Genomic DNA, 17293 nt, shown 5'->3' on the forward strand with positions numbered 1-17293 from the left:
CACAGGCTCCTAGCGCCAGGGTCCTGCTCTTAAAATGCCTTCCACTTGTACAAGTCGTTGCACACGTTGAACAGATATGCAAAAGAAGTGATTTCATTAGTGCTCTTCATTGATTTGGCAAGTGTTGGGTATCACTGTGTGCCAAGTGGTGGCACTCAGCTGTTAGCAAAACAAGGCAACCTGGAGCTGCCTGGGGGGTGCGGGTGGGGGTAGTGGTGAGGGTAGGGGCGGGTGTGGGAAGCAGGCAAGAAAGGACTGGGAGAGAGCTGGGGAGGGGTCTCCATCCCCAGTGGGGCCTTGTTGAGTAAACAATAGAGGGGGAGGGCCTGGAGAAGGAGGTCAGCAATGAGAGGGACCCTGGACAGGCTGCTCTGAGCCCAGGGCCTGGCTCACTTGACCATAGAACCCTCTAGCTGCCATGTTGACAGGGCAGGAGTAAGGAAGTCTGTCTGGACAGTGGTGGGCTGCCTATTTAGCCCAGATAACAATCCTGAGAAGTGGGCACAGGTGATGACAGCAAGGCTCAGCAAAGATGTGCAAGCACCTGGGTGAGGCCATAGAACCTGGCTGACCCTGCAGTGCTTGATGTGGTATCTCTATATGGGGAAGTGCAGGTGTGGGCAGTAGGCAATGGCCAACACCTTCCCTCCCCCCTTAGGTCACTCTGTGTCCCCCAAATTTGTGGGAGGGACCCAGGTGAGCTGAGCAGTTAATGGTAGAGATGGGAGTTGAACCCGGACACTCTGCCCCCTCATAGCCCTCAGTATATAGGGTCTTGGCTCACATGCATTGTTCGTTCCAGGCCCTGCAAACACATCCTAGGCCACCTTCCCTAGCTTCCTGTGCAGACCCAGAACCCCTCCTTGGTGCGGGAACCAAAAGGCCCCAGGTGCCAGCTGGACCCTAAGTCACTGGTTTTGTTGGCCTTAGCAGGGCCCCTGCCTGATGCAAGCAACCCCTGCCCTTATGAGCACTCACTGTGGGGGGCACAGTGCTAAGTGAGGCCCTCATTTTAAAGATGAAGTGGAGAATCAGAAAAATGAAATAATGTATGATTTTACTCAAAGATGAAATCATCTTAGGTACTCAGTCAATCCCTAAGAGACAGAACCCTGCGGTCCAGACTTCCAGGGCTAGCCCAGAGGACACCTGTATTGGCTGTCATCCCATGCCCCACATCGGGGTCTGAGAGACTGCCACTCCTGTCTATATGCCCCTACTCCAGTCCCCCTTCTCCTGGCCGCCTTCCTCTTTTGCCTTCTCTGCCTGAATACTCCCCACCCCCATCTCTCTCCCTGCCCCTAGGCTTGGATCAAGGCCCAAGGCAGGAAGGGTGAAGGATCAGATGCAGGAGAAGGGCTGGCCGTGGGGACAGAGGGCACAGGTTCCCATCCTGTGACTGGGGTCAGGCAGTGACAGTAACTGCCACTGAGGAACATCCTTCTGGATCCCAGCCCTGATTTCTGCCCCTCCTTCCAGACATGTTCTGTGTACCAGGTAGACAGCAGGAGCCCCCTGGCAGGGGGACAGGTTTATCTGAGTCCCTGTAACTAGCTCCCTCTTCTAGGCAGCCCACTGGGCAAGGGCTGGGAGGAAAAACAAGAGATGGCCAAGATAAGTCCTAGGTTCTTTTTTTTTAGATAGAGCTCACTTGGTCACCCTTGGTAAGAGTGCCGTGGTGTCTTAGCTCACAGCAACCTCAAATTCTTGGGTTCAAGTGATCCTGTTGCCTTAGCCTCCCAAGTAGTTGTGACTACAGGCACCTGACACAATGCTCAGCTATATTTTGGAGACGGGGGCGGGGGTCTTGCTCTGGCTCAGGCTGGTCTTGAACCTGTGAACTTCGGCAATCCACCCACTTCGGCCTCCCAGGTGAATTACAGGCAAGTCCTAGGTTCTGCAAAGAGTTCATTCAGGGGAGACAAATAAGATCTGCCCAGAAACCTGGGGGCTTTTCAGAGTCTAGGGGTTTCTAAGTCGTGTGTTTGTCAGAATGGGACAGGGGTGATTTCCTTTCCACATTCTGTGTGTGGGACACCAGAGGCTATTCAGAATGGAAAGGAAGACCAGAGACTGGGTTTTCTGTCTTGGGCAGCAAGGCTCCCAGAGAGGGGCTCCCTTCCCGTTTCCTGGTCCTCTGAATACTGATGGCTTTAGCTTGTGCAGTCCCTCTGCTGCCCATAATGGCCTCACCCCTGATGAAATGACCTCACTGGGGCCCTCTGTAGCCTGAGGCTGCCCTTACTCCTGGGGTGTGAGTGTTGCTGGAGCAGGCTCTTCCTCCAGACCTCCCTGGACTGGGGTCCTCCCGTGGACCCCCAGGGCACCAGGCTGTCTGATGGGGGCAGGCCTGGATTAGAGGATTAGCGCCCCTGTCCCCTGTTACTGTGGTGCCCACTACTGGGGAGAGTCCTACTCCCTGTCCCCTGATGATGTGGGAGAGGCGGCGTCCACATTCCGCCCTTGCTCTCCGGGGGGTCCTGGGGAGAGGAACCAGAAAGACCAAGAAGCCCTGGGAGAACCAGAACTTTATATGGGAGGGTGGTGGGAGACGCACACTAGCGCGGGAAGATGCGGCCGTCGGCGCTCTCCTCCAGAATGGTCTCCACGCGCCTCCGCTGAGAGAGAAAGAGAGAGACTGCCGAGTGTGTGGGGAGGCAGGCGGTGGCCCCTCTTTGCCCTTTCCCGGGTTTGCTGGTACCTCTTGGCGGTCTAGGGGATCCGGGATCCGCGTGGGCTTTAGCTGCGGCGGCAGAAATAGCTCGAGCCGGATGGCGGCGCGCGCGGACTTCTGCCGCTGGATGAGGAGCGAGATCTCTTCCGCCTGCAGGTGCCGGAGGTCGCAGAGCAGGCGCTGCACATTGCCCCGCCCCCCTCCCCAGGGGTGCCCCACTCTGTCCTCTCCATTTGCCACCTCCTCCTCCCGCTGGCGACCTGCTGGTCTTGCCTCCCGGTCAGTCCCTTGGCCCTGGGCCCCCTGGCCTCACCCGCATGCGTGTGTAGCGCAGCCTCAGGGCGCGGACTCTCCCGCGGGCCTCGGCTGCCTTGAGGACGCCGAGGAGCCGGTTCTGGCGCTCTGCCGGCAGCTCGAGTGACTGGGTGCACGCGCGCGAGTCGGGCATGCGGTACCCTAGCTCCACCGAATCGCGCGGGAAGATCGAGGCGGTTGCGCCCACGTCCTCCAGCAGGTCCCCGAAGAGTAGATGGCGGTGGCGCTGCGCGGGGAGCATGGCCGCCAGTCCCTCCAGTGTCAGGGCCCATCCCGGCTTAGGGGGCTCTGTCGCAGGAGCCCCCTTGGCACGCTCCTCCTTGGGCCTTGCTCCTGGCGCACTCTTCCCAGTCCGCTCCCGCGGGCCTTTGAGCCCGGTCTCTTTCGCCGGCCGCTGCATCCTCCTGCCCTGCCTAGGGGAGAGGGCGTCCCATTCTCGCTTGAGCCGGCACTGGGCCCCCGCCCGGCCCGACTCCACCGTGCACTCCAGGTCTGGCCCCGCTGGATTTTGCTAAGTCGGCCTTAGGTCCCGCACCTCTGGCCTCTGCTCTTCCTCCCAAGCGGATTCCTCCAATTAGCACACATCCCCAGTAGCTCAGCTTCGATACTACAGCCAGCTAGTTTTAGAAAGTACCTTTCCAAACCTACCGGCTGTTCTGTTTGAAGAGAGAAAATGCGGAGACCTCTGGAGTAGGTCTCAGGCCTTACTCGGGGGTGGAGACCACATAGGAGACACCTAGGGGATCACGGGTCAGCCAGTCTTCCCTGTCCACTGAAACCCTGGGGACTGGTCTGATCTATCCTGCCCCTGCACTGGCTGGGGGACCCTCAGCCTTAGTGTTAGGGAGTGGAGTGGAGGGCATGGGCCTTCATTTTGTCTTCAGCAGAAGACCCAGGCTTTTGGGGAGACGTGTGTGGATATAACTAGGTATGAGCACATCTCTGAGTGCGCATGTGTCTGTGTGTGGTCTTTGTAGCTATCTTTGAGCAAATGTTTGGTGAGGCTCAAAGCCCAGGGGGGACAGCTGGCTCAATGCAAGGGAGCCCCCATCCTCTGGAGGGGGCCGTAGAGGAGAGGCGAGAGAAGGAAACGAGCCCGAGGGTCCCGGTACAATCCCCAGCCCAGCTGGCTCCCGGGCCCCAGCCTACAGCCTGTCCCCCATCTGGGTCCACACACCTCGTACTTTTGCCTTCTCAGGCCGATCCACCACCTGAGCCAGGACTCTCAGGGGCGTGTTGACGCTGTTGCCCGGCAACCAGGAGTCCCGCCCCTCCCTCGGTCTGGAGTCGGGGAGGAGCTGGGCGGCCCTTCGGAGTGGGGGAGTGGGTGGGAGGTGGGGCGATTGTGTGGGGGATGCTGGCACAGAAAGAACCACTTCCAGCCCCTGTAGCGTCATTTCCAGACTTGCAGTTCTGGCCCCAGAGGTCTTTGGAGCTAGTGTGTGCTCAGCTCTGAGACCTTTGGGGCTGAGGTCATTTTTCCCTCTGGCGTTAGCTGAAAGGGGTAACTGGGGCTCAACTCAGGACCCCTCATCTCTTCTAGGACACATTTAGGATCTCAGGGGTCCAGGTGCCCCCCTGAGTTTTACTAAACTCTAAATCTGTGGATCATGGGTCCTAGGTCCTAGATTTCTGATTTGTACATTCACTAATTTCATAATATTTTGTAACTAATTCATTTCCCAGTTCATTAATTGATTCTATACATATATATATATATTTTTTGAGACAGAGTCTCAAGCTGTTGCCCTGGGTAGAGTGCTGTGGTATCACAGCTTAAAGCAACCTCAAACTCTTAGGCTTAAGTGATTCTCTTGCCTCAGCCTCCCAAGTAGCTGGGACTACAGGCATCTGCCACAACGTCTGGCTATTTTTAAGTTGTAGTCATTGTTTGGTGGGCCCAGGCTGGATTCGAACCCGCCAGCTTGGTGTATATGGCTGGCACTCTAGCCGCTTGAGCTACAGGCCCGGAGCCTGATTCTATAATTTATTCAAGCATTAACCAGTGTGTTTTATAATTCATTAATTTGTGCTCATTCCACAGTTTAAGTAAGGCAAAAGTTAGTGTAAATCCATAATCTGTCACTTCCATAGCATGTACATAGATAGCTCTCCCTACATTCAGAGATGTTCCTGCTGAGGTCCAAGGATGGTGCCCTTCTGGGAGTTTGGAGCCTCAGCATCTGAGAGTGGGGTCAGTGTGGCATAGGGGTGGGGTCTCAGCTGAGGCTCTGGCCTTTCTGCAGGAGGCTGTTGACTGATTCCATAGTTCTTGGAAGCTGCCCTGACCTCTCAGTGAGAGGGTAAACTATGACCCTGTGACCAATGCTTGCATCCCATCTCCAGAGCTAGATGGGAAAGCTGTTCATCTTTGTAGCCCCTTAGCCTTTGCACAAGCTGTTCTCCCCAAAGCCCTTCCTGAGCTGCTCCTCCCCTCCTACATTTGCCTTCAGGGTGTGGTCTGAGCTTTAGCACCAACATGACTTATTGAAGATTCCTGCGCTCTGGGAAGAAGCAGTAAGAGTTTAGAGAGGCTCACCTAGAGGGTACCTTCTCCAAGCAACCTTCCAGGACACATGAAGCACATCTTGGGACTGCTTCTATGCTTTCATGGCAAGGGAGTCCTTTGAGACAAGGACCCAGACCCTCCACCCTCCTTTCAGCTTCCCAGGGTCCAGACAAGGGGGATGCATGAGTAGCTCCTGGTTGTAGTGTGCAAGTCACACAGGGTGTAGAGGAATGTTTTGTTCTTCTACAAGAAAGAATTTATAATCTTATGTTTTTGTAAGATTGGAAAACCCTCTTCTTCTTCTTCTTCTTTTTTAATGATTTTATTTTATTTATTTATTTATTTATTTTTTTGGCCGGGGCTAGGTTTGAACCCGCCACCTCCGGCATATGGGACCGGCGCCCTACTCCTTGAGCCACAGGCGCCGCCCTATTTATTTTTTTTGTAGAGACAGAGTCTCACTTTATGGCCCTCGGTAGAGTGCCGTGGCCTCACACAGCTCACAGCAACCTCCAACTCCTGGGCTTAAGCGATTCTCTTGCCTCAGCCTCCCGAGTAGCTGGAACTACAGGCGCCCGCCACAACGCCCGGCTATTTTTTGGTTGCAGTTTGGCCGGGGCCGGGTTTGAACCTGCCACCCTCAATATATGGGGCCCGTGCCTTACCGACTGAGCCACAGGCGCCGCCCGGAAAACCCTCTTCTAATTCCCAGCAAGGTACTCCCAGGGCCTAACCTCTACTATTTTTCCACACACTTGCCCTCTAGGCCAGTGTATCTCCCATCTCTTTCTGTCCTCAGGACTCAATATATTTTTCCAGGGGTAATGGGAATGCTGATATCTAAGAGCTTGTTTGTTGGTGCCAAAGTCTGAAAATAAAACTTCAAAATCAAATTATTTGAAGCCAAATCAATGTCAAAATGAAATATTTATTAACTGACCATAAAATTTAACATTATATTAAAAAGCTTCAGCTTAATTCTTTTGTCATTGTTTGTGAATTTGGTTAAAATCACAAGAACAAAGTAATTTATTTTGATGAAGCTCAGAATTGTTAATAATCTTTCACTTTTTTTTTTTTTATTTTGAGACAGAGTCTCACTTTGTCAGCCTCAGTAGAGTGCCCTGGCATCACAGCTCGCAGCAACCTCCAGTTCTTGGGCTTAGGTGATTCTCTTGCCTCAGCCTCCCAAGTAGCTGGGACTACAGGCACCTGCCACAACGCCCGGCTATTTTTTTGTTGCAGTTTGGCCGGGGCTGGGTTTGAACCCACCACCCTCCGTATATGGGGCCAGTGCCCTACTCACTGAGCCATAGGTGAGGCTCAAATTCTTTCACTTTTTTAACACCACAAATGGCCCAGGATGGCTTGGTGATTGGATTCCCCAGGGGACAGCTGATCTGTGTGGGGCTGCCCTGAGCCCAGCCCAGGGCTGGGGAGGTATGCAGAAGGAGGAGCAGGCATTGGTGTCATTCCTGTGAACTTCAGGCCTTGGGCTGTCCTTGATGTCCTTGCATGTTGTTTTGCTGTTCTATGACATGAGTTTGAGATTGTCTTGCTTTGAGACACATGCTCTCTCACATAACTCATCCCCTGTATCCTTCAAGTAACACATATATTCTGTGTCAGACCCCAGCTCTGTGTTTGGCCCTCTGGAGGAGTCATCTCCTCTTACCATGTAGAGGTAGGAACTGTACTCTCCACTGGGGGGTCAAGAGAAATCTGGGCTATCTTTTCTATACCACCAGACCCACAGTGGTATGGGAACCCTTCAGAGTCTGGGGCTGGCCCCTGCTAACCCCAGAGAGTATGGTCAGCAACCTGTCCTGGCCATCCACTGGCCAGGTGATCAAACCTGTCCTTCCATTGGAGATTGCACCTGTGAGGGGCTGGGTATCTGCCTCCAGCTGGGCTCCATTGGACACACTCTCAGGGTATGTTGGCTGAGACTGGAGCTCATAGGCTTAGCCTGGTACAGCATCATTAAGTCATGGCCGAGGCTGCAGAGCTCCCAGGGCTGGAGGAAGGTGGGTAGGGCAGGGCAGGGTTCTTGAAGAAAGTGGGATTGGAGCTGGCTGGGGGTGTACAGGCTCTGAGTTGGAGGCAGGCTGTGTTGGGGGAGGGCAGGTTCTCAGCAGGGGTGAAGGATCTGGGCAAGGTGTGGAGGATCTGACCAGGGGTGGAGGATCTGAGCAGAAGATGGAGGATTTGAGAAGAGGGGTGGAGGATCTGGGTAGGCAGTGGAGGATCTGGGCAAGGGGTGAAGGATCTGAAGAGGGGTGTGGAGGAGCTGAGAAGGGGATGGAAAATCTGAGGAAGGGAGGAGATGTGGCTTACTTCTGGGCAGGATGTAAGCAGTGTGTGCAGGATATTAGCAGGGGGTGGAGGATCTGAGCAGGGGATAGAGGATCTAGGCAGGGGTGGAGGATCTGGGCAGGGGGTGGAGGATCTGAGGAGGGAAGTGGAGGATCTGGGCGGGGTGGAGGATCTGGGAAGTGGGTGGAAGATCTGGGCAGTGGGTGGAGGATCTGGGTTGGGGGTAGAATCTGGGCAGGACAAGCAGAACAGGCAGAACGAAGGGAAGAGCAGGCCCACATGTGAAGAACACAGATGTCATGCTGGCACATGTGTGCTCTTGGTTCTGCATATGTGTCAGGGCAGATAATACAGAACACACAGGCTGCAGGGGGGAAAGGTCTGGAGTGAGGGTGCTGAGGCCTGGCTGTGTACCCTGCTTATTTCCCACATGCGTTGAGGCCTCTCTTGACCCCTGAAAAATGAGGCAAGGGGGAGTTGGAGACAGCCTTGGCATGTTTCAGGTAGGTGCTTATTGCCTGGGGGAGAGAGATCAGGGTTGAAAGAATTGGGGGAGTGGGGAGCAAGGTGTGACCTGTGCTGGCTGACCTCTTTCTTCCTCTTCCTCTCTTCATCCCTCCCTGATCTCTCCACATGTTCTTCCCCACTCCTTTCCCCTTTCTCCTTATCCCAACCCCCATCTTCCCCCTCTCTGGCTGCAGTAGGAGTTTGGAGGGGGAGGGGTCTGCAGTTGCATGGGTGAGGTATCCCTGTTCCTCACCCCACCATGGTCTCTGGGCTGAAGTACCTTTGTCCCCTTCCCCTAGGAGTCTCTGCTCATCCTCACAGTGCCTATGGTGACCCCCGCTTTCCAGTGTGGGGCCTGGCCTGGGAGATAGCTGAAGGCTATTAGGAAATGAGGTGGATTGGCAGACAGGTATAGGCAATTGGGGCAGGTGAGTCTAAGGTCTCCTGCTCAGGCCTTGGTGAGCCCAGCTAGAAGCTGTAGAAGTCCTGCTTGGATTCTTATCTCTCCTGGGCACTGGAAGTCAGCACAGTTGGGACTTGAGGTTTTGCATGGGGAATGTATTTGTGCATGTGTGTGTCCCAAGGCCTTGGTCTGTGTGTGCCTGTTCCCAAAGGTGTCCGCACCCTCTCATGTCTACTGGTGTACCTGTGTGCACCTTGGTGTGGGCTCATGTGAGTGTGGCCCATGTTTGTGCATCCCTGTGAGTGCACGTGCAATTCTGAGTATGGGCCTGTGTCTCTCTGTATTCACCCATGTGCCTGCGTGGGTGTTTGCAGGAACATATGTCCCCATCTGTCCTTGAGTGTCTCTGTGGCTGTGCTTGTGTCTTCACACATGTCCCTAAGTCCTGATTGCTGTGAAGATGCAGAGGTGACTCTTGGGGGATAGGTTGGGATGCTGTGTCCTGGGGCATCTGCCTTTGCTGTCCTCTCTTGATCGCTGAGTATCTTAGCAATGCTGCTGCCAGTTGCCTAGCAACCAGGTCCCCATCCTTGGAGAAGGTACTCTGAGCAGGGTCTGGGCTGTGTGTGGGGAGAAGTCTGGCTCTCCTTCAAAGTATGTGCAGGAAGAGCAACCCCATGACTGGTTGGGGCTGGTAACTCAGCTCAGGGGTCCCCCACATGGCCTTGGCCTGTGATCTTTCATCTCAGTGAACTATACAGGTGACCCCCATGCTGAGGAGGCTACTCTGGCAGTGTGCTGGTGCTGTTCTGTGGGTGTTGGGGGCTTGTCTGATGCTCTCACATTGCTCTGGGACCCAGCCGTGGCAGAGATGTTCTTGGTGTGTCTCCAGCCAGACCTGGGTTTCAACCCTGTCTCTGCCCCTTGACAGGCAGTTCTGACCCTCTGAGGCTAATGCTTTGGTGGCAATAGCCAGGTGTGGTGGGGATTAATGAGCTCATGCCTGTGCCAGGCTTGGTGCAGCAGGCATGAGGCGCACATAGTGAGACAGCTTGTGCTGCATCCTGGATCCCAGCGTCCTGCCTGCTTGTTTACGAGGCTCTGGTCTGCTGAGAGCTGCCGGCTGGGGGCGCTGCTGTGTGTCTGTTCAGCTGCCTGGGGGCCTGGCTGCTGGTGCTGTTCTGGCCAATGAGCCAAGGCCATTTCTCCATGTGAGATGTGGTCCCACGCCTGTGTGTCCAGGTCTGTAAGCATGTCATTGTGTGTGTCTGTCCGAGTCTCCGTCTTCATGTCTGAGTCTGTGTGTCTTTTTGTGTGTGTCTGTTCCTGTGTCTGAGTTCCTGTATCTCCATTCTCGTGTCTGTGAACCTGTGAGCACCTCTGTTCATGTGTTTCTGTTTGGGGTTAGTGGCTCTGAGCCTCCCTGTTTATCTCTTATGAGTGCCCTGATCCCGTGTCTATCTTCCTCTAGTGTGGGCCCTGGGTGAAGTGACACACCTTCCCTGGTGGCTCCCTCCTCCAGCCAGCAGAGCCCCTCCCCCAGCTGCAGCCTTTTCCCCTCCCCCAGCTTGGCTGCTGCCTGGTCTGTCTGCAGAGGAGAAGGAGCCACACTGCCGCGGCTGCCCCATCCAGATCCCATCCAGGTCCTGTGCTGAGGCAAGCAACAAATCCTTCCTGCCACACCCTACTCTGCCCTGTCCCTGTCTGCTGTCTATGGTCCCAGCTCCCAAGGTTGCGAGGTAAGGGCCTGAGCCTTGGAGGTGGAGAGGATCTGCTGATGGCCTGCAGCTGCATGGTCAGGGCTGGGAGGCAGGGGAGGGAGCTGTGCTGAACTGCCCTGTGTCCTGTGTGCCTAGCATTTCTGTGTGTGTCTCAGTCTGTTTTGTGCCTGCACGTGCATGAGGGCAGGTTTGTGTGTGGGTACACATGTGTCCCTGTGATTGTGAGCACACGGGTGGCCGTGTGTCTGGGAGTCCCTGTGGGTGGATATGTGTCCCCATGTGTTGCTACTGTAACACAGCCCATATTTGAGTCTGCAAGCTAACTGAGAGCATGTTCTTGTGGGTGTAGTGTGTCTGTATTTTGTGAGTCCGTGTGTGTCCACTCGTGTCCTCATGTCTCTGTGTGCCCCTGCATGTGCATGTATGTAAGCCCAGGTGCCTCAGTGACTGTGGAGCCCATGCAGTTCCTAGGGCTTGCTGGGCTACATGTGCTGTGTTCCGAGGCCTCAGCTGGGCTTGTGTCTGGTGCTGCAGTCACATGTCTGTGACTTGTCCCAGGTACTGTGCCCAGCGGTTTTGTAGGACAGCGGTATGGAGTCCCTCTTTCCTGCCCCATTCTGGGAGGTTCTCTATGGCAGCCACCTGCAGGACAACGTATCTCTCCTGAGCACTAACCACAGCCTGCTGCCGCCCCATCTGCCGCCCCATCTTCTGCTCAACACCAGCCACAGTGCCTTCCTGCCCCTTGGGCTCAAGGTCACCATCGTGGGGCTCTACCTGGCCGTATGTGTCGGGGGGCTGCTGGGGAACTGCCTCGTCATGTATGTCATCCTCAGGTAGGCTGAGCCACCAAGGTCCCTGTTTGGGAAAACTGATGAAGACTGTTCAGGATGGGTCTGAGCAGGTGGTGGTGTCCTGTTTTCCCTACTATATTATTTTTCATTCTGTCCAGGGTTAATCCAGGGAGGGGGATGACAAGGGGAGAAGGGAGAGCAAGGGAACAGGACCTGCCCTGCCTCACCTGGGTCTGTCCCAAGCAAAGAAGCTCCCTCCCTGAGCCGTGGTTTGAGCTTCAGGCCTGCTTTGTGGTGAGATGTCTGCAGGAATGACCTTGTGAGCTTTCCAGTGACCCCCTGAGACATCTTGTGTCAGCCAGTTCCTCAAATGGACAGAGGGAGGCACGGGGGCAAGTGCAGGATGGTCCTGAAGCCCCTCCTCTCCTTTGTGCTGAATCTGTGAACTGCTAGTGTTCAGAGGGGAATAAGTCACAAGAGCCAAAGAGAGGGCAGCTGCTGGTGCTGAAAAGTTGGGTTTGGGACAGCCAGGGGTGTCCCAAAGAGGGTAGGGAAGTTGGGGACAGCATGGGGGGACATTGATGGGGAGGACAGTGTCAGGGGGATAGATTGGGGGACATGGTAGGGAAACTGAGGGGGACAGTATGGGGGGACAGCATAGGGGAACAGTGTGGAGAGGACAGTATTGGGGGAACAGGTTGGCAGGGGCTGTATGGGGAGACATTGAAGAGGATAACATGAGGGGACAGTGTTGGGGATAGTGGGGAAAGAACAGTATTGGGGGGACAGAATGGGTGCAGGGTGGAGGGACAGGATAGGAGGATAGCATGCGGGGACATTGAGGGGGACAGTGGGAGGACTGCATATATGGGTAATAGGAAGTTTTCCCATGGAGTTTCCCCAAGCAGAAAGAGAGGGTTTCTAGGCATAGGCAATGAGTTACCCTGTCCACGCAGATGACAGAGCTGAAGCGGGTGGGGAGAGCAGGTGGTGTCTGGAATGCCAGGCTGGGGGAACTTTTTTTCAGGCAGTAGGGAGTTGTGGGAAGTTCTTGAGCAGGAAAGTGGCAGAACAAAGTTTGTTACTGATCCATGATGGTCCCCTTGATCCAGAAAAAGGTGATCATGAACAAAGCGTTCAGGAACAAAGTTGTTCCTCAGAGGCCCCAACCAGAGGTGTTAGGGTGGGAAAGGTGTTGGTGCAGGCAGACAGGGAAGTGGGAGTATCCAAGCTCTGCCTCCCCAACCCTATCCTCTGTGTGTCCCTAAGCAAACCTTGCTTCCCTCTGGGCCTTGTTTTCCCCATCTGGACATTGTGGAAGGTGGACCATATAACTTCATGTGTGTGTTTATGTGGATCATGGTTAGACAACGGGGTGGGAAGAACAGCTGCCCCCCATTCCAGTGCTGACCTCCTGGGGAGACTGTTTCATGATTCACATGCCCTTTCAGGGCTAGAAGGTGTGTCATGGATCAGAAATTCAGCAACCAGGGGCAGTCCACGTGTCTTGACCACCCTTCCTGTTGTTAGTGTTTCTCTTCTGTGTCTTTCCTCTGCAGTGGGGCATTAACATTCTTAGAGCCACTTTCTGGACTAGAGCAGACAAGGAAGGTCACCTTGCCCATCAGAGTCCCCAGAGAAAATGATGCTCAGGAATTGCTAGCCACATTGGCCTGAGAGGCAGTACACATTGTGCTCTGAGCCAGTAGACTGGGGTGTAGTTCCAGAAGTCATAAACACCTTGTTCTGAGCCCTGACCTGCTCTGAGCCCTTACTGGCTCTAAGGCCTTAAAAAAGCAACTTAGATCCTCTAAGCCTCAGTTTTCTCCTTGATGGAGTGGGGGTCAAAATATCATTATATAAATCTTAAGGGAGATAAAATCCATGTGAAGATCTTGGCACAGATATCTGATGTAATCATTTTGATTATTATTATTTGGTTGTAATTGAGGCCTTTTTATGCCTATTCATAATTGCTATAAGAGGTAGAACTAAATCTCACATTTCCTTGGGGCAGCTAAACGGATACTGTTATCTCTGGTGCTGCTGCCACCACCACCACTACCTCACCATCACCACCACCATCACCATTACCACCACTATCACCACCATCACCATTATCACCATTACCACCATCATCGCCACCACCATCATGATACCACCACCATCAGCATCACCCCTACCACCATCACCACCACCATCATCCTCACCACCATCATCACCACCACCACCATACTACCACCATCACCATAATTACCTCCCACGACCATCACCACCACTGCTAACACCATCACTATCATGACTACCACTACCACCATCATAATTCCCTCTCTAGTACTACAAACATTAATTTATTTAACAAAAATTTATTAATCAGCTATTATTTTCCCAGCCCTATTCCAGGTACAATTAGTCCCCATTAGCATCCCTTCTGTCCCTGTAATCATTTTCTGTCTCCATTGTTGGACAGCAGTGTGGGAAGGCCTTTGATGTGTTCTTATGGACTCTGGACTCTGGAGCCCTCAGAAACCTCTGTCAGCTGTAGGGCCAGCATTTGAGTCCATGAGGAGTCTTTAGGGAGACTCAGAATGGAGGAAGACAGGTTCTTTCTCTTATTATTCTACTCTTTGCTCCTGCAACAGAATCCACTGTGAGCTCTAGTACCCCACATGCTCCAACTATTCCAAAGCAGACCAGTCTTCAAGGTTTGGAACCCTTTTGTGTGTGTCAGTCTCTTGAGGAGCTTGTTAAAACATTTGATTCCAGGCTCCATCCCCTGAGACTGACTCAGTGGGTCTTAGGTTGGGTCCAGCTCCCTGGGGGACTCAGATGTTGAGGGAATCAGAGATGGTGATCCTCATTGGTGGCTAAAAAGATGAATCCCTTGTCCTTTCGTGCCAGATCCAGCCAGGGTGGCCAAATGAAGCCTTTCCTTTCCCTGTCCTCTGCAGGCACACCAAGATGAAGACAGCTACCAACATTTACATCTTTAACCTGGCCCTGGCAGATACCCTTGTCTTGCTAACGCTGCCCTTCCAGGGAACAGACATCCTCCTGGGCTTCTGGCCATTTGGGAATGCTCTGTGCAAGGCAGTCATTGCCATTGACTACTACAACATGTTCACCAGCACCTTTACCCTGACCGCCATGAGTGTAGACCGCTACGTAGCCATCTGCCACCCTATCCGTGCCCTCGATGTCCGGACATCCAGCAAGGCCCAGGCTATCAATGTGGCCATCTGGGCCCTGGCCTCTGTGGTTGGTGTTCCTGTTGCCATCATGGGCTCGGCCCAGGTCGAGGATGAAGGTTGGTGGGTGGCCCCTACTCCCTGCTCCAGGCTGCCTGTGCTTCCAGGGGTCTTCACTGATCCCACATGCCCTCCCCATCTCCTGGGGCCCACTTTGACCTCATTTCTTCTCCTGCAGAGATCGAGTGCCTGGTGGAGATCCCTACCCCACAGGACTACTGGGGCCCTGTGTTTGCTGTCTGCATCTTCCTCTTCTCCTTCATCATCCCCGTGCTCATCATCTCTGTCTGCTACAGCCTCATGATCTGCCGGCTCCGTGGTGTGCGCCTGCTCTCAGGCTCTCGTGAGAAGGACAGGAACCTACGTCGCATCACCCGGCTGGTACTGGTGGTGGTGGCTGTGTTTGTGTGCTGCTGGGCACCTGTCCAGGTCTTTGTGTTAGTGCAGGGCCTGGGTGTTCAGCCAGGCAGTGAGGCTGCAGTGGCTGTTCTGCGTTTCTGCACAGCCCTGGGCTATGTCAATAGCTGCCTCAACCCTATCCTGTATGCCTTCCTGGATGAGAACTTCAAGGCCTGCTTCCGGAAGTTCTGCTGTGCGTCTGCCCTGCGGCGGGATGTGCAGATGTCTGACCGCGTGCGCAGCATTGCCAAGGATGTGGCCCTGGCCTGCAAGACCTCTGAGACTGTTCCACGGCCCGCATGACTAGGCGTGGACCTGCCCATGGTGCCTGTCAGCCCGCAGAGCCCATCTACGCCCAACACAGAGCTCACCCAGGTCACCGCACTCTAGGCTAACACAATGTGAGCCCTGAGAACCCAGAGCCTTGAATGAGCTTTTCCTTTAGCCCAGGGATGCTCCGTCCCAGAGGAGAACCTAGTGATATCATGGGACAGGTCAGAGCACGAAGGCTGCCTCTGTGGCCCCAGTCAGATTAAAGCTGCCCTCCCGTTGTAGGGCTTAGAGGGACATAGGCTTTCGCCTGGAAGCATTCACTGTTCTGGTGGCATGTCTGACTGGATCTTGCACACTTGCTCCCATGCTTCCAGAGACTCCTTGGCCCTTGTGCGTGCTGAGTCTGAGGAGCCCCATGTCCTCTGATGGTCCTACAGGTGTGATTACAGCCGTGCAGCCCTGTGCCGCATGTTCTGGGCACTGTCATACAGTGGGCTTCCCACTGCCCTCAGCCTGGTGGCATCCCTTCAGGGCACCTGGATGGGCCTGGTGCTGCGTGGGAAGCACAGTGGGCAGCTATTCTTTGGGGTGGGCCTGGCTCTGAGGTTAGAGCTACCACCTGGAGCACCTGGCTGTTCTGACCCCACCTTTGTAGCCAGGTTATCCGCAGAGGGGTGTTGGGTTGCTGCCCTCCCCTGGCTGGAGGCCCTGAGTGGGTCCTTGTGACACACCACAGACTGTGGGTGTGGATGCGCCTGCTCCTCAGCACTGCTGCTGCCTGTGACTGGGCTCTGGGCCTGATGCCCACTTCTCCTTCAGGAGACCAGCAGGAGGTTCTGGCCTTCCTCTCCAGAAACGCGATGGATTGTCCAGTGAGCTCTGCCTCTTGTATGTAGGAAACGGCCCTGAAGGAAGATCCCACTCCCTCATTCCCAAAGCAGAGGCCCTGTGTTCCCAGTCCTGGCTGCTGTATAGGGCAAGGCAGGGAACATACTCTGTCTGGGGATCCCCATGTCCTCCCGTGACCCCCTCGTGGCCTCTCCTTTGCTTGAAATCAGAGGCCAGTGGTTAAGCTGGGTTTAGGGGAAGACTGTGCAAAAGGAGACCCTGGTGGCCTTGGAGAGTGGCAGCACTGTGTCCTGCTGCACCCCAGTGACTGCCTGCTCCCTTGCAAGCTTCAAGGGTCTCTGGAAAGGCCTGAGCTTGCTGCCAAGTTGGAGGACAGTTTCACGTGCAGAGCCAGCATGGGGGAGGGAGGTGGCAGAGCTACGGGGACATGGGAGTGTCTCTGTATCTTGGGAATGCCCCCTCTGTGGCCACTCATGCACTCACCCTCCCTGGTCTATAGACAGAAGTTGCAGGTTGGTGACTTCCTGCAGAAGAGCTATTGTAATACCTGCTTGAGAAGGTACCGAGAAGACTCTGTTTTTTAACTGAGACCTTAGCCAGGTGACCTTAGGCACCTGCAAGGAATAGGAAGCACTTCTTGGCTCTGCCACAGATCCTGGGCTGGCTCCTGCCTTGGGGAGCCTTTTTCATGGGGGCTACGCCTGGAGAGGTCGGGCTCTCTCCCAAAGCCTATGGCAGGAGGCTCTGAGGACAGGAGCTGGCTGGTGGCACTGTTTTCTTGCCAAGGCTAAAAATTTGTGAATTTGTGCTGATATAATATGCATCTTTATGTATTTACGCATGAGACAAGTGTCATTTCCCATGCATGTAGCCAACCTTGAGCTTGTCTCTGTGGTAATGAAGCAGGCTGTAACAAACATTTGCTCATAGAACTGGGCGCTTTCAGCAGGAGTTCTGAGTCCTGCCACAAGGGGACTGGCCTGTTGCAGTAATATACCTGTGATCTGCCCATGTGTAGGAGGGGCTGAGGGATCCTCCCACCTGCTCTGTGCTTTCCACGGATCAGGCTTGGTCCTTAGATGATGCAGTGGGGGCGGGGGGGTCACCCAAGAGGTACCAACATCAGGAGGGGTGAGTCCTGTTCATGGTGAGCTGGCTGCCACATTTTCTTCAGCACATTGTTTCTCCATAAACAACCAAATACTGTGCCTCTCTCCTGCCCCCTGGGAAGAGAGAATCCTATAGGTCAGTGAGTCTTCATTCAGTCTCAGCAGAAGCCCCACCC

General features: G+C 54.4%; 2 protein-coding genes across 4 annotated transcripts; one reads left to right on the top strand and one right to left on the bottom strand.

The window, feature by feature from the left end:
- Positions 1-2382: 2382 nt before the first annotated feature.
- Positions 2383-4198, bottom strand: LKAAEAR1 (LKAAEAR motif containing 1). Of its 3 annotated transcripts, none has more exons than XM_053574946.1 (5): positions 4167-4180; positions 3638-3725; positions 2988-3402; positions 2702-2797; positions 2383-2618 (listed from the first exon to the last, which is right to left on the bottom strand). In XM_053574946.1, the coding sequence occupies exons 3-5, from the start codon at positions 3387-3389 to the stop codon at positions 2559-2561; spliced, it is 558 nt and encodes a 185-aa protein (XP_053430921.1). In that variant the 5' UTR covers positions 3390-3402; positions 3638-3725; positions 4167-4180; the 3' UTR covers positions 2383-2558. The 3 variants fall into 3 exon arrangements, with proteins under 3 accessions (XP_053430921.1, XP_053430919.1, XP_053430920.1); XM_053574944.1 differs by having other exon boundaries at positions 2702-2824; XM_053574945.1 differs by lacking the exon at positions 3638-3725 and having other exon boundaries at positions 2702-2824; positions 4167-4198.
- A 5575-nt stretch (positions 4199-9773) lies between these two features.
- On the top strand, positions 9774-17015 carry OPRL1 (opioid related nociceptin receptor 1). The gene is made up of 5 exons (XM_053574911.1): positions 9774-9966; positions 10292-10463; positions 11004-11281; positions 14191-14546; positions 14666-17015. The coding sequence occupies exons 3-5, from the start codon at positions 11037-11039 to the stop codon at positions 15187-15189; spliced, it is 1125 nt and encodes a 374-aa protein (XP_053430886.1). The 5' UTR covers positions 9774-9966; positions 10292-10463; positions 11004-11036; the 3' UTR covers positions 15190-17015.
- The last annotated feature ends 278 nt before the right edge of the window (positions 17016-17293 follow it).

The sequence above is a fragment of the Nycticebus coucang genome, chromosome 21 (genome assembly GCF_027406575.1).
Source record: "Nycticebus coucang isolate mNycCou1 chromosome 21, mNycCou1.pri, whole genome shotgun sequence".
NCBI lineage: Eukaryota > Metazoa > Chordata > Mammalia > Primates > Lorisidae > Nycticebus > Nycticebus coucang.